This window comes from Mesoplodon mirus (assembly GCF_964341445.2).
Source record: "Mesoplodon mirus genome assembly, chromosome: 5".
Taxonomy (NCBI): Eukaryota; Metazoa; Chordata; class Mammalia; order Artiodactyla; family Ziphiidae; genus Mesoplodon; species Mesoplodon mirus.
Window position 1 is genome coordinate 40,145,985 of NC_138980.1, and position 22,947 is coordinate 40,168,931.

General features: G+C 53.1%; 1 protein-coding gene across 8 annotated transcripts in view; it reads left to right on the forward strand.

Moving 5' to 3' along the window:
• SMARCA4 (SWI/SNF related BAF chromatin remodeling complex subunit ATPase 4) overlaps window positions 1-22,596 on the forward strand; it is an 85,581-nt gene extending 62,985 nt beyond the window's left edge. For 4 of the 8 annotated variants that reach the window (XM_082620549.1, XM_082620552.1, XM_082620550.1 and 1 more), the window contains 8 exons: window positions 85-303; window positions 4,929-4,985; window positions 5,491-5,744; window positions 18,300-18,408; window positions 18,691-18,792; window positions 19,468-19,600; window positions 19,792-19,934; window positions 22,082-22,596. In XM_082620549.1, coding sequence (XP_082476675.1) covers window positions 85-303; window positions 4,929-4,985; window positions 5,491-5,744; window positions 18,300-18,408; window positions 18,691-18,792; window positions 19,468-19,600; window positions 19,792-19,934; window positions 22,082-22,114 — 1,050 coding nt within the window. In that variant the 3' untranslated portion in view covers window positions 22,115-22,596. The remainder of the gene's footprint in view (window positions 1-84; window positions 304-4,928; window positions 4,986-5,490; window positions 5,745-18,299; window positions 18,409-18,690; window positions 18,793-19,467; window positions 19,601-19,791; window positions 19,935-22,081) is intronic. The other 4 variants (XM_082620553.1, XM_082620555.1, XM_082620551.1 and 1 more) reach the window with 3 other exon arrangements.
• Window positions 22,597-22,947: the final 351 nt, after the last annotated feature.

Below are 22,947 nucleotides of genomic sequence, written 5' to 3' on the forward strand. Positions count from 1 at the left end.
CCCTGCGTGTGCCCACTGGCCATCTCCTCTGTCCCCCCTGTGCTGACTCCTGCCCCTCTGCCCCTGCCGCCCCGCACCCCATAGCGCATGGACCTGGACCGCAGGCGCGAGGAGGCCCGCAACCCCAAGCGGAAGCCACGCCTGATGGAGGAGGATGAGCTCCCTTCGTGGATCATCAAGGACGACGCAGAGGTGGAGCGGCTGACCTGCGAGGAGGAGGAGGAGAAGATGTTCGGCCGCGGCTCCCGCCACCGCAAGGAGGTGGACTACAGCGACTCGCTGACTGAGAAGCAGTGGCTCAAGGTACATGCCGGAGAGGGCCGCGGGCAGGGCTCGGGTAGCGCAGGGCTCGGCCGCCAGGATCGAGGCCTTCGTCCGAATCCTGGGCAGTACCCTTCGGCCTTTCTTGGTCGGTTTTCACTCACGACAGCGACCCTTCACACGTGGGGTCAGGCTCACTCAGTTCCTCCTGATGGAACTCCGGAAGGCACCCCTGTGCGGTTCCCGAGCTGCTCAAAACCCACTTCTGGGTAGAGTTGGCCCTTCCAGCATCAGGTTTAAGCAAAATATTGCCAGTCTTTGCATGGGGCTGACCGGAGGACCCAGGGATATATTGGGGATCGTCAAGTCACCCTGCAAGATGGTTGAGAGTGGTGACGGGGTCAGGCAGCCCCGCCTTTGCGTGCGTCACCCCTGGGAGCTGCGGGGAGGGAAGAGGGAGGAAGCCCCCGCCCGAGGCTCCCGACACCAGCTGCTCATGGAGGTGATGTGAGCACCCATTTTCAGCAGGTGGCTCCCGGCCCTCGCAGCTGCCGACAGCTGAGTCAGGGCTGAGGGCGGCTGCTGGTCCTCCTGATTCAGCCCCCCAACCCCACCCGAGTGAGGGCACTCTACATTTGCACAGGGGCCTGGCACTGGGGTTACAGTGACAAATCAGACCCCATTCCTGCTCCAGGGGTTCTGAGTGTAGAGGTGATGGGTAAGAGTCCAACCCTCGAGTTGTTGTCCCTGAGACACTTCCTGAAAGGCAGATGGTGGCTTTTGGTTACGCCCTGCTGAGCGCCACACCCCAGAATGAGCAGCTGTCTCCCCAGGCCTCTTATCACACACCCTGGGGTTCCCCTTAATTAACTGCAGCCCCAGTGCTTTTTCAGCCATGTGGCCAGGTGACCTTGGTCCCCTCCTGGGAGCTCAGAACACCCCAGACTTGCAAGCTCGCCCACTGAGCTGGGCACCAGAGGGAGCTGTTGAAACATGCCAGGAACCACCGAACCTCCGGTGGGGCGGGTGGGGCATCTCATTCCCTGCCGTTGGCCCAGGGCTCCAGGGCCCAGAAGAGAACCTTGGATGAAGGAACGTCGTACCAACCACAGTCCCGAACGGCTTGCATGGGGCCTTTGCCAGCCCGGCATTACTGAGACAATAGCTGCCCACATGCTAATGATAATAGTTGGCGCTCATTTCTTTCTCCCTCCTCCCTTTCTTTGAGGAATAACTTACATACCGTAGAATTTACCCATGTAAGATGTACAGTTCAGTGATTTTTAGTATATTCACAGGGTTCTGAAACTATCACCACAAATGAAGCTTAGTACATTCTCACCCAAAAGAAACTGTTTTCTCTTTAGCTATCTTCCCATCCCTTTATTCCCTCTAGCCTTTGACATCCACTAAACAACTTTTCTGTTTCAGTAATTTTGCCTAAACAGGAAATCTTCTATAAATGAAATCATGCATTATGTGATCCTTTGATGTCTGGGTTTCTTCACTTAGCAAAATATTTTCAAGATTCATCCAGGTTCTAGCATATATCAGGACTTCATTCTTTATTTATTTATTTTTTTGCACCATGTCTTAGCTGAGGCACGCGGGATCTTCCTTGCAGCATGTAAGGTCTTTTTTAATTGTGGCGTGAGGACTTCTTAGTTGCGGCATGTGGGATCCCCAACCAGGGATTGAACTCAGGCCCCTGCACTGGGAGCTTGGAGTCTTACCCACTGGACCAACAGGGAAGTCCCTAGGACTTCATTCTTTTTATGGCTGGATAATGTTCCATTATAAGTATATACAACATTTGTTTATCTAGTCATTAGTTGACGGACCGTGGGGTTGTTTCCACTTTTTAGCTATTGTGCATAATGCAGTGCTGAACATTTGTGTACAAGTTTTGTGAGGACATATGTTTTGATTTCTCTGGGGTGTGTATCTAGGAGTGGGTCAAATGGTAATTCTCTGTTTAACCTTTTGAGGAACGAAAACTGTTTTCCAAAGTGGCTGCACTATTTTACATTCCCACCAGCAGCACAGGAGGGTTCCAGTTTCTCCAGGTCCTCGCTGATAACTTTCTATTTGCCTTTTGATTCTAGCGATCCTAGTGGGTGTGCAGTGGTATCTTACTGTGGTTTCGAATTGCTTCCGGTGGGGTGTGCTGGTTGGGGGGTGGCGCTAATGGTGTTGGGCACCTTTTCATGTGCTTTCTGGCCATTTGTAGATCGTCTTTAGAGTCTTTTATCAGATATATGATTTGCAAATATTTTCTCCTATTCCGTGGGGTGGTTTTTGTCTTTGTTTTTCACTTTTTTTTTTACATATTTTAAAAATTTATTTATCTTATTTATTCATTGTTTTTTGGCTGCATTGGGTCTTCGTTGCTGCGCGCAGGCTTCCTCTAGTTGCAGTGAGCGGGGGCCACTCTTCGTTGTGGTGCGTGGGCTTCTCATTGCGGTGGCTTCTCTTGTTGCGGAGCACGGGCTCTAGGCACGTGGGCTTCAGTAGTTGTGGCTCGCGGGCTTTAGAGCTCAGGCTTAGTAGTTGTGGCACACGGGCTTAGTTGCTCCGTGGCATGTGGGATCTTCCCGGACCAGGACTCGAACCTGTGTCCCCAGCATCGGCAGGTGGATTCTTAACCACTGCGCCACCAGGGAAGCCCCTGTTTTTCGCTTTCTTGATACTGTCCTTTGAAGCACAGAATTTTAAATTTCTGATGAAGTCAAATTTATTTGGTTTTCTCTTTTCGCCTGTGCCTTGGTAGCATGCCTGCGAATCCATTGCCAATTGATGGTCACAAAGATTTACCCCTGTGTTTCCTTTCAAGAATTTTAGAGTCTCAGCTCTTACATGTAGGTCCGTGATCCTTTTTTTTTTAAATTTTATTTATTTATTTTTGGCTGCGTTGGGTCTTCGTTGCCACTCACAGGCTTTCTCTAGTTGTGGCGAGCGGGGGCTACTCTTCATCGCAGTGCGTGAGCTTCTCATTGCGGTGTTCTCTGTTGCAGAGCATGGGCTCTAGGCACGCGGGCTTTGGTAGTTGTGGCACACAGGCTCAGTGGTTATGGCTCCTGGGCTCTAGAGCTCAGGCTCAGTAGTTGTGGTGTGCGGGCTTAGTTGCTCCGTGGCATGTGGGATCTTCCCGGGCCAGGGCTCAAACCCATGTCCCCTGCACTGGCAGGAGGATCTTAACCACTGCACCACCAGGGAAGTCCACCGTTGATCGCTTTTGAGTTAATTTTTGTGTATGGCTTGAGGTCCGGGTCCAACTTCATTCTTTTGCATGTGGCTATCTGGTTGTCCCAGCACCATTGTTGAAAAGACTATTCTTTCCCATTTGAGCACATGCCATTTTTTTTAATATATCGTACTCAATAAAATTTACATTAATAAAAGAGATATTTTAAAAAAAGAGAGAGAGAGAGATTTACCCAAATCAGATACTCCTCTGTCTTAGTGGTGCACATGTAATTCGCACCACTTTTCTGGCAGCCACTCTGATGCCATATGTACCCAAACCCTGTAGAATGTGCCTGGCTCTTGCCCTTCTGGGCTGACCTGCATGTCTAGGGCACAGGACCAGAGACCCCAGTATTAGATTCCTTGGGCTGCTATGACAATTACCACAAATTTGGTGGCTTAACACAACAGGAATTTTTTCTCTCACAATTCGGGAGGCTAGGAGTCTGTAATCTAGGTGTCAGCAGGACCATGTTCCCTCTGAAGGCTGCTTCCTTGCCTCTTCCAGCTTTTGGTGGCCCCAGCATTCCTTGGCTTGTGGCCACATCACTCCAGTCTCTGCCTCCGCCTTCACATGGATGTCTGCAGTATCTCTCTTACGGCCTTTTCTGACTCCTTGGATTTGGGCCCACGCTAATGTAGTATGATCTCATCTCTATTCTTAACTTATTACATCTGCAAAGACCCTATTACCCCATAAGATGACATCCTGAGGTTCCAGGTAGATATGAATTAGAGGGGACACCATTCGACCCACTGTGTGCCCTCCCCCATGCCAACCTCCTTTCAGTCCTTCCTGTCTGCTCTGTGCCCTCCATGCTGTTCCTTTGGCCTGGATGCCTCCTTCCACCACCCTGACCCTTCAGATCTGCTTAAGTGCCCACCTCTGGGAAGCTCTCCCCAACCCTGACCAGGACACATCTGCTCCACCATCCTCAGAGCACCTCTCACCCTCCTTCTTGGCACTCAGCACACTTGTCACCATGTTTGTGGGCTGTGTTCAGTGCCTGGCCCCGTACCTGCACTCAGATGCAGCCGGTAACTGAGATGAATAACCAGGGCATCCGTTTGGGTCCAGGCCCCACTCCCGGTTCTGATTCCACGCCCCCCTAGAAACCTGGCTTCCCATCACTTTGTGTTCAGGGCTAAAACATGCAAGTTAGTTATTATCGTTGAGAATTAATACATCGGACCTATTTTAAAGTTAACATTCACGTTCGTGTTCTTCAACCCAGCGGTTTCACTTTCAGGAATCTATCTAAAAGAAAGACAAATGTCAGTTATGACGGTACTTAGAATAGCCCACCCACCCATCCTCGCAAAATTGGAAAGAACCTAAATGCCCAACTACAGAGGAAGTTAAGTTAAGGCCCATGTTACAAGGAAATACTATTAAATAGGCATTAAAAATTATGTTGCAGAAAGACGAGAGGAAGTATATCCAGGACATAATAAGCAAAAAGCTGAGTCGTGATGTGGTATGTGGCTCGATCCCGGTGCTGCCTCGATTGTGCACATGTGCGTGGGAAGGTGGGACATGCTGCAGGTGGAGGGTGGGGATGGCTGCACAGCAGGAGCGTTCCCAGTGCCACTGAACTGCACACTTGACAGTGTTTGAAGCAGCTGACTTTATGTTATGTGTATCTTACCACAGTTTTTTAAAAACATGGAACATGGTCTAGAGCAGAAGTGTTGACGGGGTCACCTCTGGGTGGAGGGTTTACAGGAGCCCACTCTTCAGGCTTCATACAGTGAGGCTGTGACACTTAAATTTGTAACATACACCGTTTATCTGCGAAGAACGGGCTTGGGTGGGCTGGCATCGGGGAGACAGAGCTGGCCCTCACAGCCCCCGTGCCCTTGGAGCCCGTCTGGAGCCCCAGCATGTGTCCCGCCCCAGCCAGGCCCCCGGGTTTGCGCCGCGGCCTCTGCTTGTCGACCTCGGTGCTGGCTGTCCTATTTTTACCACTATTGACCCTGAAGGCCATCGAGGAGGGCACGCTGGAGGAGATCGAAGAGGAGGTCCGGCAGAAGAAATCGTCGCGGAAGCGCAAGCGGGACAGCGATGCCGGCCCCTCCACCCCGACCACCAGCACCCGCAGCCGCGACAAGGACGACGAGAGCAAGAAGCAGAAGAAGCGTGGCCGGCCGCCTGCCGAGAAGCTCTCCCCCAACCCGCCCAACCTCACCAAGAAGATGAAGAAGATCGTGGACGCTGTGATCAAGTACAAGGACAGGTAAGCGGGGGGCGGGGCGGGCGGGCGGGGGCCTCTGGGAGGGGCTGGCGAGCCCGCTGCCTGGGCAGTCACCCCACAAACTCAGGTCGAGTCTCTGTCTCGGAGCCTCTGTCCTCGTGGGACGTGACATTAACGTCCTGGAAGAGGGGAGACAGGCAGCGTCAGCCGTGGTGAGAGGGCAGGGGAGGCGGCGTTCAAGAGGAGCCCTGAGGAGGGCAGATCTGGGGACGAGGGGTCCAGGAGGTGGCCGGCGGGTTCAAGGCCAGTGGCAGGGTGAGTGTGGGAGAAGGGGGTCTGTGCTGTGATGGAGGCCGATCACGTGGCTGGTGGACCGTGGTGAGGAGGCGCCTGTGGCTGGAACAGAGAGCCAGTGGTTTTCCTTCTGTAGACAGTCCCCTGCCCCGCCCCAGCTGTGGTCTCCCTGCCCTCACAGACACGCCAACCACAAGACAATGCATGCTTTCTGCTTTGTAGATCCATTTGTAGATCATGAGTACTACGTAAGTAAGAAGAAGAAAATAATGGCTCTCCCGCGGCCCTCCTAGGAGACTTGTGCCCGTCCTGCCAGCACAGGGTGGGTCGCGTGGAGCTGCATCGGGCAGCCAGGGGCATCCTTCTGCCTCCCAGTGTCTTGTTCCACTTTCTGCTATATGCAGGTCGATGAGGCTGTCCCCGTAACGGGAGGGTTTTACAACTTGAATTCATAGTAATGCTTTGCAGTCAATCACAAGCAAAGTAGGGGAGAATTTTAATCTGTCTGAGGGAATAGTGTCAAGGCATGAGCCCATGGTGTATCATTTGGAGAAACTGTTACCAAGCCTGTGATTTCAGGGGGTGGTGATGGTTATAGTACCCCAAGAAAGGATACAAATTGCTCTTTAAAAAGAATCCTTTATTATTGGAAGAGAAACAAATGATGAAGTGGAAAAGAGGCATATTTAAGTTCAACTGCTGGGCCTAAAAATATTACATCTTGTGTCAGTGTTTTTTTGGGTTTTTTAAGTGTATATTGGGGGTTTTTTAATTAATTAATTTATCTTTGGCTGCACTGGGTCTTCATTGATGCACGTGGGCTTCAGTAGTTGTGGCTCGCGGGCTCTAGAGCACAGGCTCAGTAGTTGTGGCACATGGGCTTAGTCGCTCCGCAGCATGTGGGATCTTCCCCAACCAGCGCTCAAACCCGTGTCCCCTGCATTGGCAGGCGGATTCTTAATAATGCGCCACCAGGGAAGTTCCTTGTGTCAGTATTGAGAACAAAATATTGAACTCATTTGCAAACTTCACCTTTGAGGCAAATTCCACAAAGAAAAAAGTAGACCAACAATTATCTATAATATGGAATGTGCAAAAATCCAATGAAAATAATAGACACTGATGTTTTCTTCCTAGTAGTATTCTTGCAAGGGAACCTTAACATTGTCAAAATGAAGAAGACCCTTGAAGGTCAGTGGGGAAGGATGAACTTTTCAAAAAGTCATGCTGATCACTGGGATATCCATCCATACGGAGAAGATAAATATTGACCCCTCCTTACGCCATACACATATATTAATTTGAAATGGATTACAGACATAAATGTGATGTAAATCAACTATATTTCAATAAATCTTTTTTTTAAATCCCATAAATGTGAAAGGTGCAACATGGGAAAAAAATTTTCACATCCTTAAAGGAGGCATAGACTTCTTCAGTAGGACAGAAACTCCACTAGCCATAAAAGACTCACAAGTTAGACTTCACTAAAATTAAGAACATTTGTTCATCGAAGGACACCCTCATGAAGATGGTGAAAATTGCCATAGACTAGGAAAAGAAAATTCAATTTTAAAATGGGCAAAAGGCATGAACAGACACCTCCCAGAAGAAGATACCCCAGTGACCAATCAACGTGCGAAAAGGCGCTCGGGATCACCACATCGACATCATAACAAGAAGGAAATGCACAATAAAATGAGAGTGAGGTGCCTCCTCACACACACCAGAAGGGTTAAAATTCCCTTTAGTACCACCAAGGACGTGGATCAGTAGCACCTCACACCCCGCTCATGGGAGCATGTGGCTCTGGGCAGTATCTTCTGAAGCTGGACACACAGATAAAGCTTCTGACCCAGCCACTCCAGTCCTAGTCCTGAGTGCATACATCCACCAGAAGACATGTACAGGTGCATCCATAGCAGCTTTGATCACGACTCCCCTAAAGGAAACAGCCCAGTGTCCACCCACAGAACACGTCCACGGCGGCCTAATCGAAGAACAGAATTCTAACGGCCACGAGAACAGACAGACCACCACTCCCTGGGAGAATCTTACAGACACTCTGTTGAGTGAGAGAAGCCAGACACAGAAAAGTACCTATTGTATGCTTCCAGTTACAGGAAGTTAAGCTGACCGACGGTGATGAGCATGGATCAGTGGTTACCTCGAGTCGGAATTGACAGAGACGGGACACCAGGGAGCCTTCTGGGACGTTGGGATCTTGGTCTGCACATGAAAACCTTCACCAGGCTGTACACCTAAGATAAGATGTGCGGACTTTCCTGTAGTAGGTTACACCTTGGTTTAAAAATAGTAGACACTTGAAATTGGCATCCTGCACTCAATAAGGCCTTGGATATTTTCAAACTAAAAAAAAATATGTCAAGTGTCAGTCCACTTTCTTAGTCATCCTATGACTTAGAGAAAAGGCACTACTGTGCTTAGCTGAAGGTCACGTGAGAGAAGAGAAGCTGGCTCCCCTGGCTGCTGCAAACAGCCATTCTCTCAAGCCCATGCAAGATTGGGTGATAAATCGGGCATTGAATTAAAACTAGCTTTTAGGGTTCAGGGACATCTTGTCAAGACTGGCCTATGGCAGGACACCAAGATCCTGGTGGGGATTCTGAGATCCAGCCTGATGAGAGCCCTGACACTGCAGTCACAGAGCTGAGCTCCCAGGTCTGTCAGACCCACGTGGTGGTGCCTCCGTGGAGGGCTTGAAGCATGGCTTATGCTTAACCTCACGTCCTCCTGGAACGATGGCCCCACTGGACGGGGAGTTCGCCGTTAGACTGGGGAGAACTGCAAAGGAGTTACAAGTGGGCCGGAGAATATGACCATTCCAGGAAGCCTCCCACGCGCTGGCTTTGAGAAACGTTTGCTTCTCAGTTGGAGCAGGGCCTTCCACTCGCTGGTTTGCTGGTGGCCACACAGGAAGAGATCAAACAAGGCACATAAACTCAGGAAAATAGTCACATCGTCCTGGTTGAAACGTTACTTCACGGCACATGCTTTCAGAGATGATGTTTGGGTACAAACTTGACCTACTTAATGGACATTTTTGACGTTCTTATCAAAACGTAAGAATTTGAAACCATGGGGAAAACTACAATATGGTTCATGCAGCTGTAGGGTTAGGCACGGCCTATAGACCACTAGACCACCCTGTCTCCTGACAACAACTGCAGAGTTCAGGGTCCCCAAGACCACCCTCAGGCTCGATGATTTCCCTAGAAGGACTCTCAGCACTCTCTGAAAGCTGGTGTACTCACAGTTATGGTTTATTACAGCGAAAGGACACAGATTAAAACCAGCCGAGGGGAGAGGCGCAGGGAGCAGCGTCCTCCCCGTGGAATCGCCGGCCACAGTGACTTTCCTGGCAACATTACGAGAAGATGCGCACAGAGCATTGCCAGCCTCGGAAGCCTTGGTGTCTAGGGTCTTTATTGGAACTTGGTCAGTATACCCGGCCGACCTCCCACGTGTCTGCCCAGTCTCCAGTCCCTCTGTGGTTGAACCGATGCCGCTTGACCCGACGCCCCTGCCTGGAATCACACTTAGACTGTGCCAAAGGCCCCCAGCTAAACAAAGGCACCCCACCAGGCAGGACATTCAAGGACAGAGACATGGCCTCCCAGGAGCCAAGGGCAAAGGCCAGACCTTTCTTTGGGCCAGGTTAAGTTCTTTATGACACAGCTGTCACGTACCTGGAAGGTTCTGAAGCACTGGCCACCACGCCACACCAAGGAGAACAGGAGTGGAACAAAACCAGAGGTAGCTTGACGCGCACTTTCTTGTCTCAGACTTCCGATTGCTCCTTTCCAGAAGAGAAAATGAAACTTTGGATTTAACAATCCCATTTGCTTGCTAGAACCCTATGATTAGCTAAACTCTGTACCTGAGTTAAATGTGGATCCTGAGGAGAGAACTTATTGTTACAGCTTGGTTCTTCCTGGACACCAAAGAATGATTACAGGACATCGCCAGCGTTTGGATTCAGAGTGGGGAGCCTACCTTGCTGAGCAGGGGCCGTGGCGCTGCTGTTCCTGCCCCCAGTGACTGTGGGAGTGGGGTTGCACCTTGAAGCAGTGACTCCAGAGAGAAGCGGCTTGGCCATGCCTCTGCTGCTGAGTCTCAGCAGGGCCGCCCCGCCCCCAGTTTGCACCACTCCAAATGTTGCTACTAAGTGTTGATTTCAAGATCCCTACCCCCCCCACCCCTGCCCCAGTTGTGTTAAAATACCAGTGCCGTCGTGTATGATAGAACCTTTGCATGTACATCCTGATCTGCACGCAGGTAATGTCCTGATTTGGAAGCTTTTGCGTCTTTCACGTGTGTTCAGATTCAGGGCTGCCAGGTCCACCCCTCCCGAGGCCCCAGTTCACCCTGTGAGCGGCCCTCCCTGGAGTTGTGAGGTCTCCAGCCTTCACAGCTGCGACCCTCTGCTGGGTGGCGGTGAAAATACACGTCCTCCCATGGGGTCAGGGTGGGAAAACGCTGGAAGAGTCTGCAGTTGTACGCAACTGAGGGCTGGCACAGGCAACCTTGGGGTCCAGTATGGCCTCCGGGAGGAGTGCCACATAAGCAGAGCCTGAGGAAAAGCAGGGGCCCGCCAGGGAAGAGGAGGGAAGGAGCATCACAGGCCAGGGGACTGCGCATGCAGGGGCCCAGAGGCCAATCCCACACGCAGGGCCTCGCAGGGTGCCTTCTCCTTAGTGGTTGGAAATCCCGAAACTGCATGGAGGAACCCTCGGGTTATCAGCCAGAAGTGAAACCAGAATTAAGGAATTAAGCTGGAAGTAGGGATTTTCACTTTAAAATATCTAAGTAGGGGCCTCCCTGGTGGCGCAGTGGTTGAGAGTCCGCCTGCCGATGCAGAGGACACGGGTTTGTGCCCCGGTCCGGGAAGATCCCACATGCCGCGGAGCGGCTGGGCCCGTGAGCCATGGCCGCTGGGCCTGCGCGTCCGGAGCCTGTGCTCCGCAGCGGGAGAGGCCACAGCAGTGAGAGGCCCGCATACCGCAAAAAGAAAAAAAAAATAAATAAATAAATAAAATAAAATAAAATAAAATATCTAAGTGCACCAGTAAGTTAGGCTGCAGGGTCAGGTTGGGATTTGTCGTGGAGCTGCGTGTGCTGCCGGTGGCTGTCTTCTCCCCTGGTCCTTCGGAGGGAGTCAGCAGCTGGTGGCCGAGGCATTTAGGCACCGTTTCCAAGTGCCAGTCAGCAGATGTGTGCTCCAGGGCGCATCCTGCGGCGCCTTTAGGATGGCTTCAGAGAAGTGCATCTGCTGGAAGGCGCCACCTCAGGAGACAGGCTCCAGAGGACCCCACAGAGCCCCTTCTGTACCCCGCTGGCTGATGTGTAGAGCTTGACCGTTAACTGCTACAGGGCAGAGTTGTCACTGCTGTAAAAGACTCTGCGTTGGACAGTGGAGGCGCATCGGCACCAGGGTTCCTGAATTTGATCATCGAGCCGGGGTCATGGAAGAGAACATCTTTGTTTTTATGAGATACTCATAAGTTATTTCCAGATGGTTCAGAAAGTTGGTGATGTGTACAGGCCGCCCAGGCTAAGCCTCCCAGGGCTGAGCCCCACTAGGTGGGCCCTCTGGGTCCCCTTCTCCTGTCCTCTTACCAGGAGGCAGTAACCCTGTCAGGACCATAGGGTTTGAGTGTCACAGAGATCTGGGATCAATGCCAGATCCACTGTGGGTGACGAAGGGCCCCACCACATCCACGGTGGCAGCTTCAGCCAGGCCTAGTGGCCACTCCCCAAACCCTATCAGCACTTGCCCTCTGTCCTTGCAGGGGCCCTGCATCACCTTGATTAGAATCAAAAAGCAGATGGCTCTTCAGTTGAAAGGTTGTGCTTTGATTGGCAAGAAAAACTGGGGCAGCGAAACAGGCTCCAGGGCAGGTTGTCAGGCAGAAACATTCTCTAGGAGAGGACACCCCAGTTGGCTCCAGGCCCTTCAGAACAGGCCTCTGGGGAGAAGGGAGAGGGTGGAGGGTGGGCGGGTCTGGGAGCCCTTTCCTGAGGGGGCAGGGAGGCCTCAGGCTTCTCCTGCCTCGGCCTTTGGAAGGGTGCACTGGCTCTTCATCGGGAGCCCAAGCTTGGAATGGGCACTGCAGGGCAAGAGGCAGCCCTCCGTCTGTGGGGTCAGCGCTGTCTGCTCAGCCCCGAGTCCAGAGCCTGGCGTGAGAGGCGCCGAGGTGAGATGTCTTGAGAACAGTGCTGATCCCCATCATTAATCCCCGGGCCCGCCTGAGCGTGGGCACAGGCCAGGCTGCTAGCCGAGTGGGGCTCAAAGCCACGAGAGGGTTAGCCCAGGTGGCCTTGCTGAGCCGTGCTGAGGTTCTGAGCCTGCCACAGAATTTGTGGGAAGAAGCCCCACCTGCCCAGTTAGGCCGATTCCATCCCCCCCGCTTCACTCCCCGTTGCTAATCGCCATGGTGGAGACAGAGCCCGCCAAAACAGCAACAAAAAACAGGGCTCTAGTGTTAAGGGTCTTAAAAGAGTTACATAAAAGCTTAAAATAGGACAGGTACAGATAGATACCTGGACTCCGGAAACAAGTAGGTTTGGGTGAGCAGGTGGCAGCCTGCCCCTCCCGTCCCTCTGCCCCCCTCGGAGTCCCCTGTGAGATCCTGTGAAGTGCTCAGTGCATTTCAGCAAGCATGTGCTACTTCTGTACTCAGGAAGCAGTAGAGGAACATTCGTGAAAGTATCAGTAGAATAGAATAAACAGGTAAGGCAGGAGGTGTAAAATGGAAAATTCCAAACAACCGGGGAAGAAAAACGAGGAGAGGGGAAAGGATGAATAAAAAGGTCCAAAGTCAAGGTCAAATAAATGAGAAATTACCAAAACACAGGTAAAATTTAAAATGAAGCCAGGAGACAGCTAGATAAAATAATTGAAAGGTAGATTGAGAAGTGTCTAACTTCTGAGGTGAAACTCAGAAACTAAATTAAAAATGCAATTTAACTAAGATTAAAAGTTAGGAGGAGGGGGCTTCCCTGGTGGCGCAGTGGTTGGGGGTCCGCCTGCCGATGCAGGGGACACGGGTTCGTGCCCCAGTCCGGGAGGATCCCACGTGCCGCGGAGCGGCTAGGCCCGTGAGCCATGGCCGCTGAGCCTGCACGTCTGGAGCCTGTGCTCCCCAATAGGAGAGGCCACAACAATGAGAGGCCTGCGTACCGCAAAAAAAAAAAAAAGGAGGAGGGAAGAGAGAGTGTCTGCGGGGGCCTCCGGGGAGGTGTGGAAGTGGGTCTGTGGGTCCCGGATGGTGGCAGCACGGTTTCCCCACCCGCCGACCCCCAGACACACCTTGGTCCCGGCAGTCCAGGGATCCCCAGCACCCGTAGCTCCCAGGGTGGCCATCCTGCCACTTGAGAAGGAGCTTGAGGCCTCTCTGCCTTGGCGCCGCTCGGTACTCAGAGCTGCGGGTGGTAACATGGGGGCTCCAAACAGGAAGCACGCTCCTCAAGACCGAGGTCACTCAGCCCTGCAGAGTGGCCTTGGGCCTCCCTGCACTCACATGACCAGCTCCGCCCACCCCCGGCCACAGCTCCTGGGCTTGCTGTGCCTCTCATTTTCATCTTCTCCCTGGTCCTGAGAAATGTTGTTTGCAGTGCCATGAACGGTGCTCATTACCCGCAGCCAACATCCCTGAGTAGCTGCCACAGCAGAGCACAGCACTGGCCCTCGCGGCGTTCAGGTCAGCTTGGGGAAGCTGGAACGTACGCTTGGAGTAGATGCCACCCCTGAGAGCCAGGCTGGATTATGATCCGGCTTCTGCGGCTTGCCATGTGACCCTCTTCTCCAGAATGAGGGTTTCACACTAAGTGGTTTCAAATCCAGCTTAGCGGGGGTGGGGGTGGGGGGTGGTCAGGTTTTCTTTAAAATGAGATTTGGATTTCATCGTTGAACTGTATTAAGAAACATGAGCCCCCAGCTGTGTCATTGCCTCCTGCAAAATAATCAGTTCATTAGAAATTTTGGCTCATGAGATTCTTAATCAGCTTTGTGACCTACAGCCAGTCCAGCCCTCAGCATGTGGACCCTTCAGTAGAGCTTCCCCACCCTCCCTCTTTGTTGGAAGAGTGTGCTAAGAGTGCAGGGCAGGCAGCCTACAGACCTTCCTTGTTGGCAGGTTCCTTGGTGAATATCATTTCCTTTCACTCGTGCATGAGTCAGGAGTTTTTCTGTACCACACAGCCATAAATCTGACACTGAGATTGATCTTTTAAGGGTGGATGCCTGGCAGGTGGAGGTTCTTAGTAAAAATTTGTAAGTGGATCTGCCCCAGACTTTTCACTTTTCTAATTCTCGAGATATCCTTGACTTTGTAATGGGTCAAAAAATTGAACCTGGAAAGTAATTTTGTACTAATACCTCTTTAATGTGTTTCACTGTATCATTTTCAAATTTCATGTATGGTGTACATACATGTAATCTGAGATTCTGTTTCAGATAAATGTTCTGCTGCTAAGTCAGTTTTTAAAATCCTGGCCTGCTCATATCCAGGACCCTTGCTGGCTCAGTTCACTAAGCATCAAAAGAGAAAATAGTCCCAGGGTGAGAAGATGTTATCAAGAGGTGTCATGGGAAGAGGGTCTGAACTGCACTCTAGGAAGGAGAGTGGGGCTGAGGGACTGGGGAGGAGGCAGCTAGGATCTGTCTTGAGTACTATCTTCAGTTGATTGCTTCTGCCTGCCTGAGGCTATGAGGGCTCAAGAGATAGTGCTCTGATCCATTTGCAATGTCTGCCCTGGTCAAAGGGTGAGGAATGGAAGGTATCAAGCAGTATGTTATCATCCCCAATACAGGCATTCTTTCTGTTATTTTCAGGATTCATACCAGGGGTCAACAAACCAAATTTGCAAACTAGCAAAAATATAGATATGGGCCACCACTTGTATGTGTGTAGTCTGTGAATTAAGATTTTCTTTTTAGATGAGTTTCAGAGAATCAAAAGAAGAATACTATTTCATGATGTGAAATTATATGAAAATCAGATTTTGTTTCTTATAAATGAGGAATACAGCCAAACTCCGTTGGCCTACATGTTCTCTGTGGCCACTTTGGTGCAACGACGGCAGAGTTGAGTAGTTGTAACAGAGGTGGTATGGCCCACAAAGCCTATAACATTTATACTGGCTGTTCATAGACGAAGTTTGCTGACCCTTGTAGAAGAGTACATGGGGGGAATTCCCTGGCGGTCCAGTGATTAGGGCTCCACGCACTCACTGCCGAGGGCCCGGGTTCGATCCCTGGTTGGGGAACTAAGATCCTGCAAACCGTGCAGTGCGGCCCCCTCCAAAAAAGGGACAACAACGACAAAAAGATACTAGAACAGTATATGGGAAAGGATGGGAGAGACCCCTGACTTAGCCTAGGGGACCTGTGCTCAGGTCTTGCCTGCCACCAATTTTCTGTGTCTGGGCCAGCTCTCCTAACCTCTCTGGTTTCTCCACCTGTTCGAATGGGATATCGACGGATGACCTCTTAAATACTGAGAGTCTGTGGTTCTGTCCTGTTCGGGGGTTTGGGTCTGTTTTTTTGTTTGCTTTGTTTGTTTTGCTTTTTGTCTCTTCTGATTCTTTGTTTCTCCTTCACATGTTATCATTTTGTTTCAAGGACACATCAAAGGATGTGTCCATTTAGACTTTGGGGCTCTAGGTATCAGGAACTCAGGTCTAAGCCCTGCAAGCAGAACAGGGGTTCCTTTGGCTTGGAGGCCATGGAGGAGTTAATGAAGTCTAGCTTTCAGGACCCAGAGCCACCTGCCACCTCTCCCCTTACCCCTGTGGTGAAACACAGCTCTGGGCACCGTCCTCAAGGCCTCACACACCAAGAAAAAAGACCTCTGCTTCCCCAGCTCCTGGTAAAAAGGCCCAGGGAAGAGCTCTTATTGGCTGGCTATGTCCCAGGCTCTTGCCTGGACCAGTCACTGAGACCAGACGGCTGAGGAGCTGTGCTTGTCCGCACCAGAGTCTTGGGGGGAGAGGTGGGGACTCAGTGACGGGCAGCCCCACCAGAACCCTGAATTGGTGTGGGGGAAGGCACATTCCCATAGGGAGGAGACCATCTGGGCAGGTTAAATAAAAGGGTCCCAACCAGGGCTCTTCAGGCTCCAAGGAGAAGGGCTTAGAAAACTAGATAAGGCCTCCCCCACTGCGTGGTCACAAACCTCGTTCAGTAAGAAATGACCTCTGGGCTAGATGTGGGAGGAATTGGAGCTCCAGGCAAGGCCCTAGTCACTCTGAGCCCCTCTGTGTCTCATGTCCCGATGTGATGGGGACAGGGCAGTGAACGAGGTGGAAGAAAATCCCTGCTGTGGGAACTGACATCTAGAGGCTGGAAAATAACGTCACTGTCATATGTAACAGCAGCCACCATTGCTAGTGTTACCAAAAACCAGGTGCCTCCAGGCTGGAGGCATTAGGGCCATGGTGGGTGCTTCCTTTCTTTGTATCTGAATTGGGGTCACAGGGCCGATCCTGACAGCATCAGGATTTTCTCAGGCTCCTTCACTCGCGTGCCCACCGCTGCCAGGCGGCCGGACACAGAGCAGAGTCAGAGATGGAGTTCCAACAATTCTGCCTGGCAGAAACTTCTTCAGAGCAAGTCTCACAAGGCAGGAGGCATGTCTCACCGACAGTGGTGAGCGGGGAGGCCAGGCCTGAGGGCTCACCCTGTGGGATCCCGTAACCTCAAGTTCAAGAGGAGGCCAAGCTCAGCCAGGTGCTGGAGGTCGGGGAGGCTCACAGGAGCAAGCACTGAAGGCTTGTGCCTTTACGTGTCATCTCAGTCATCCGTGTTATTACGAGGTGTTGGGAAGAGGACATTTATGCGGAGGTGAGGGTGGGAGCCGGGGTTCCCTGGGGGAGCAGCCGCTTCGGTGATTCTGAGGTGACTGAGCAGGTGGAGAGGGGCGCTGACATCGGAGGTCCCGGGCAGCCCACCTGGAGGGCCAAGCAGCCCCGAGGAGGGGGGCGCCGGTGAGCAAGCCTGGAAGGCCACACCAGCCCCTGGTGCGGGGGAGGTGAGGGCTCTCCAGGGGACTTCTAAGGATTAAAAATGACTTCTCAGCACTTTGGCAAGGAAAATCTTATGGCAGTGGCTTTTCAAGAGGTCTTCACCGTCAGGGCAGTTTTAAAAGTCCCCGTGACCCTGGCGCCCTGCCCCTCCCTCACACACGCCCAGTTCCAGGCCCTCTGCCCTCAGCACGTTGCACCAGACAACAGTTCTCCGGCCAGGTGGGCCTTTTATTCCTCAAGGACGCAATTCCCCCAGAGGTTTATGAGGGTTTTGCTCTGGAATTTCCCTCTGTATGATGGCACTGGAGTACCGCTTCCTGAGCTCCCTGAAGGACCACGCACACCCCGAGGCCAGGCCACCTGTGTGGATGCCACGGGTGAGCACGGAGCCCATGGCCCTGGCACCACGTACAAGCCTGTTAGAGGGCTGCAGCGTTAATTTAGCAGGTCTAAAACTGGTGTTGCCAGGAGACAGCATCGCCACGCTGGAGGCTGAAGGGAGGCTGAGGGTGGATGTCTCTCTGTTCGCCCCCTCCTCGTCCAGGCACTGGGAGGATGTTGCCTCGGAGCTCCTGGCCCCAGCATAGCCGGGCACAGGTGTGGCACAGCCTGGTGGCCCAGTGCTCGGGTTCCTCATCTCATGGCCACTCACGGCACGTCTTTCCTCTGCTCCCTCGTGCAAAGCAAGCACCTCGTTGGAAAAGACTAGAAAACAGCTTTTGTCATCCATTAGCATCTTGCCGGGGGACGTCTTTCCTTGGGTTTTGGCCAGATTCTCTGAAGTTCACCGCTTGTAAGTGCCGCCTGTGAGAGGTGCACAGTATGCTTGGGAAACTGGCCTCTGCAGATGCTGGCACTTGATGCTCCCAACATGAGCAAACTGATTTTTTGCGTCGTAAATAAATAATCAGGGTTCTTCTCCCTCATTCAAGTGCCAAGGCTTTTGCTGCATGTGGCACGTGTTGCTGTTTCCTCCAGGGCTGGGGTGCGGGGGGCGATGGGAGGAAGTTGGGTGAGTTCGGAGCCTCGATTCAAATGCATCAGGGGTCTCTCTGCATGGCTGCCCCTCAGAAATGTTCCAGAACTCAAAAGACAGCACAGGTACAGGAAATAATTCCCGAGTCAGCTTTGAATTTCTCACCGGCTCTGTCCTCAAGCAATGGGGAAGTGGCCTGGTGGGGGGCGCCGGGCAGGGGACGAGGGCTCCTCGGCAGGCAGGGCCTGCGAGTGATGCCGCCGTGTCCCTCCTTGCAGTAGTAGTGGACGTCAGCTCAGCGAGGTGTTCATCCAGCTGCCGTCCCGCAAGGAGCTGCCCGAGTACTACGAGCTCATCCGCAAGCCTGTGGACTTCAAGAAGATAAAGGTAACCCCGTGTCGAGTGTGCGGGGAGGGCGGGGGTGCTCCCCGCAGGGACATGCCACGTCGGCGTTTGCGGGATTCCGAGCCTGGGCCTTGGGCCCCCCCAGGCAGGGAGCCAGGCGTTGGCCGTTGGGGTCCTGAGGATGTGACGGGCAGCCCCTCCCCGGCACCCACAGCTGGGCCTCTGAGTCTGCACAGAGCCTGGGGGTTCAGCCGTGACCTCGTCAGGCAGAGGGACGCCGGGTGTGAGGGGGTCCAGAGGTAAGGCCGCTTCTCCTGCCCACAGGAGCGCATCCGCAGCCACAAGTACCGCAGCCTCAACGACCTAGAGAAGGACGTGATGCTGCTGTGCCAGAACGCACAGACCTTCAACCTGGAGGGCTCCCTGGTGAGCAGCCCCCAGCCCCGGGTGACACGCCCCTCACCCCCCCTCCCGTGAATTGACTGGTTTTAAAAAAGATTCCCTCCAACTTGGAGTATTTTACTCATTACAGAAGCAATGTGTGTGTATTACTGAAAAAATAGAAAATAAAAACAAACTAAAAAGAGGAAATAGACTCGGTGCCATCCATCCATGGTGACCCTGGGAACAGTCTGCGTACATCTCGGAATCTGTTTTGAATTCACTCGGGGACTCTCTTGAAAGGAATCCTGTGCTGTGTCCCATCCTGGGATGAAATTCATGTACACACACAGCCTTATTAGCCTAACAGTTTCCCTAAGTGTCGGGATGGGTGCCTCTCGGAAAAGAGATCTGATAGTCATATATTTGGGAGGACATGCTGGCTTCAACGAGGGGCACGCGTTTCTAATGTTACGGCAGACCCTCTCAGAGCCTTTAAAAACGCGCTCAGTGCAGTTCTTCAAAGGGAGGGAGGAACATGTGGTTATTTCTGAACGAACACACCGGACCTTTTGTCTGGGACCACTTCATCAACCCAGTGCTCTCTCGGGCACTGGCTGGGAAAGGATTATTGAGCTGTCCCTCTGCCAGGACTGAGGCCCAGCGGGCGGGGAGCTCCCCAGCAGGCCCCACACCTGAGCCCTGTGTGTTTCCACCCAGATCTACGAAGACTCCATCGTCCTCCAGTCGGTCTTCACCAGTGTGCGGCAGAAAATCGAGAAGGAGGAAGACAGTGAAGGGGAGGAGAGTGAGGAGGAAGAGGAGGGCGAGGAGGAAGGCTCGGAGTCGGAGTGTGAGTCTAGGCAGGGGGGGCAGCGGGGCGCATTGGGGAGGGGCTGCAGCCCATCCTCGGGGTGGGGGGAGGTGGGGATGGGGTCACACCCACCTGAGAGGACCCGAAGCCCACACGGCTCCCAGACGCCCCTGGCTCCGAGGTGCCATGCTCTCCCGAGCTCACATCTTTCCTCCTGGTGCCCACCCTAGCTCGCTCCGTCAAAGTGAAGATCAAGCTGGGCCGGAAGGAGAAGGCCCAGGACCGACTCAAGAGCGGCCGGCGGCGGCCGAGCCGTGGCTCCAGGGCCAAGCCGGTGGTGAGCGACGACGACAGTGAGGAGGAGCAGGACGAGGTAAAGCCCGCGGGGCCCGGGCAGGCGGGTCACTGCACACCGCCCCTTGCCAGGTGCTGGGCCCTGGTCCAAGGCCAACACCCCCGCTCCCCAGATGCGGAGACCGAGGCTCATCCTTATATGGCCTGGGACTCAAGTCCAAGTCCACGCGGCCCTACAAGCACTGCTCTTGGAGCTGGTGGGCTTCAGGCGGGGCATCCCAGCCTGTTGCTGCTGCAACAGCCTGCAGAGCTGCCAACCCAGGACACCAGGGTTGCCGAGCTCGGGCCGGCAGTGTTCAGGCGGGAGGCGGTGAGATCGGAGGTGCTGCCAGCTGGTCCCCATGCCCACAGCACAGGGCCCTCCAGCTGCCAGGACTGCCATGGTGTCCTCACTGCGCGGGGCACACGCCGTGCACCCCAGGTCTCTGCTTGCGGCTCTGTTCCGGCCTGTCTAGAGGGATTTTTAAAGAATGGTAGTGGGTTAAGAAAAAGCAAGTGAAAAACACAGGTCCCATAATCCACAGTCATAAAAACATTGTGCAGCAGGCCTTGTGAACGGGGCTGTGAGCGATGCCTCGGTGACAGTCCCCCTGGCACAGGCTGCAGTCCCCCGCACACCAGGGAAGAGCCACAGGAGCATCAGGCCTGGACAGTTTCATGGGCGTGGGGGCACGAGCAGACCCACTGGCGGGGTTTAAATAAGCTTTGCCCTCTGGCTCTAGCCCGGATGCCAGGCCCTTCCCTGCTGTAGGACCTGGGCATTTCGCTTTACTTCTGAGCCTGTGTCTATGTCTACAAAGCAGGGAGGTCAAGTGGATTACATGGGGCCTGGCTCCCGGAACAGCCTGACAAGCACCATTTTGCATTTTGTTGTTGTTAGTCTTCTTTTTTAAAATATTTATTTATTTGGTTGCACCAGGTCTTAGTTGCAGCACGCAGCCTCCTTAGTTGTGACATGCGAACTCTTGGTTGCAGCATGCATGTGGTATCTAGTTCCCCGACCAGGGATGGAACCCGGGCCCCCTGCACTGAGAATGAGGAGTCTTAACCACTGGACCACCAGGAAAGTCCCTCGTTAGTTTTCTTGTATAGCTATTTGCAATAGCAGCAAAACCAGGTGACTCAGGACTTCCCTGGTGGCGCAGTGGTTAAGAATCCGCCTGCCAATGCAGGGGACACGGGTTCGAGCCCTGGTCCGGGAAGATCCCATGTGCTGCAGAGCAACTAAGCCCATGCGTCACAAGTGCTGAGCCTGCGCTCTAGAGCCCGTGAGCCACAACTACTGAAGCCTGCGCACCTAGAGCCTGTGCTCAGCCGCAAGAGAAGCCACTGCAATGAGAAGCCACTGCGATGAGAAGCCCCTGCTCACTGCGACTAGAGAAAGCCCGCGTGCAGCAATGAAGACCCAACACAGCCAAAAATAAATTAATTAATTAATTAGGAAAAAAAAAACCAAGGTGCCTCAGAATAAATCTGACCATAGACATCCATGGTCTTATGGGGACATTAATGACATTGTGAACACGGGAGTGGTGGCCCTTGTTTCTGGAGAGGAGGGTCTGGGCTGTAAAGCTCCCCATCTGCCCATCTGGATCCAGCAGGGCTTCTTTGGCCCTTGCCAAGCTGTTTAAAATGTTTATACAGAAGAGCAGAGATTTTACATGGTCAGGAATCGCCAAGGTGGTTTTAAAGCCACAGGTCAGGGGAATTCCCTGTCGGTCCAGTGGTGAAGACTTGGCGCTGTAATTGCTGTGGGCCCGGGTTCCATCCCTGGTCAGAGAACTAAGATCCCGCAAGCTGCGTGGCATGGCCACAAAAATAAAAATAAAGCCGCAAGTCAGGGGCACAGGAACAGGCAGACAGCAGTGGGACAGAGCAGGGAAGGCCCAGCAAGCCTCCCACGTCCCAAGGAAGAGTCGATGTGGACGCAGGGGACAGTCTGTGGGAGAACAGTGACATCGCGGAGTGGCCGTGGCAGCAGGGGATGAGGGCAAAGGCCAGTCAGCACCCAGCCTCGCGGAGCCAGGGCTGCCCACTCCCTGCAGGGCAGAGCGGTTCTGCTGCCTGCATTGGTGGTTGAGTGCATCTAAAGCCGAGGTCGGCGCCAGTCGGGGTGCTCCTGAGGGTGGGGCTGACTCACGCTTTCTCCTCCTGTCCCCGCTCCAGGACCGCTCAGGAAGTGGCAGCGAGGAAGACTGAGTCCCGACATTCCAGAGTCTCAACCCCGAGCCGCTCGTTCCAGATCTGAGATGGTGTAGCCCTTAGCAGTAACGGGTAGCAGCAGATGTAGTTTCAGACTTGGGATAAAACTGTATAAACGAAAATCTTCCATATTTATACAGCAGAGAAGATGTAGGACTGTTTGTGTCTGGCCCTGTCCTGGCATCAGTAGCGTTTGTAACAGCATTAACTGTTTAAAATGAGAAAAGAAAAAAAAAAAGAATTATGAATTGGGGAACACACGACACCTGTTTTTCTTTTCCATCCCTGGCAGTACTGTTCCGGCCGCAGTTTGGAATCACTGTAGTTTAAGCTGTGGATGCATGTGTGTAGCCGTCCACTCCTCGTACTGTATTTTATTGGACAGGTCAGACTCGCCAGGGCCAGGGGTCCACAGGCCCGGCGGGGGTATGTCAGTGTCACTGGATGTCAAACAGTAATAAATTAAACCTACAACAAAAGTCTTGTCTTCTGGTGGACTCATTCCTGGCTCCTGGGGTGGTGGTGAATGTCCGCTGCCACCCCAAGCACTGCGAGGCCCTGGGGCCCCATGTGGGGCCTCACCGTATCTGGGGCCCTGTCCTCCCCATCACCAGATCCCAGGGGTCCCATTTCACAGGGGAGGACACTGAAGCCCACACAAAGGCAAACACCTTGCCCAGGCCTCACACCACCTGACTGCAAGCCTGGGCTCTCTGGCTCCCTTACCACTGCCATTCTCCATCATGTGTTCAAGCCTACCCTGTCATGCAGGGAGCAAACAGCTCAGTCCCTTCCCCTCTGCAGCTAAGGTGGGGTCGGGGAGAGAGTCA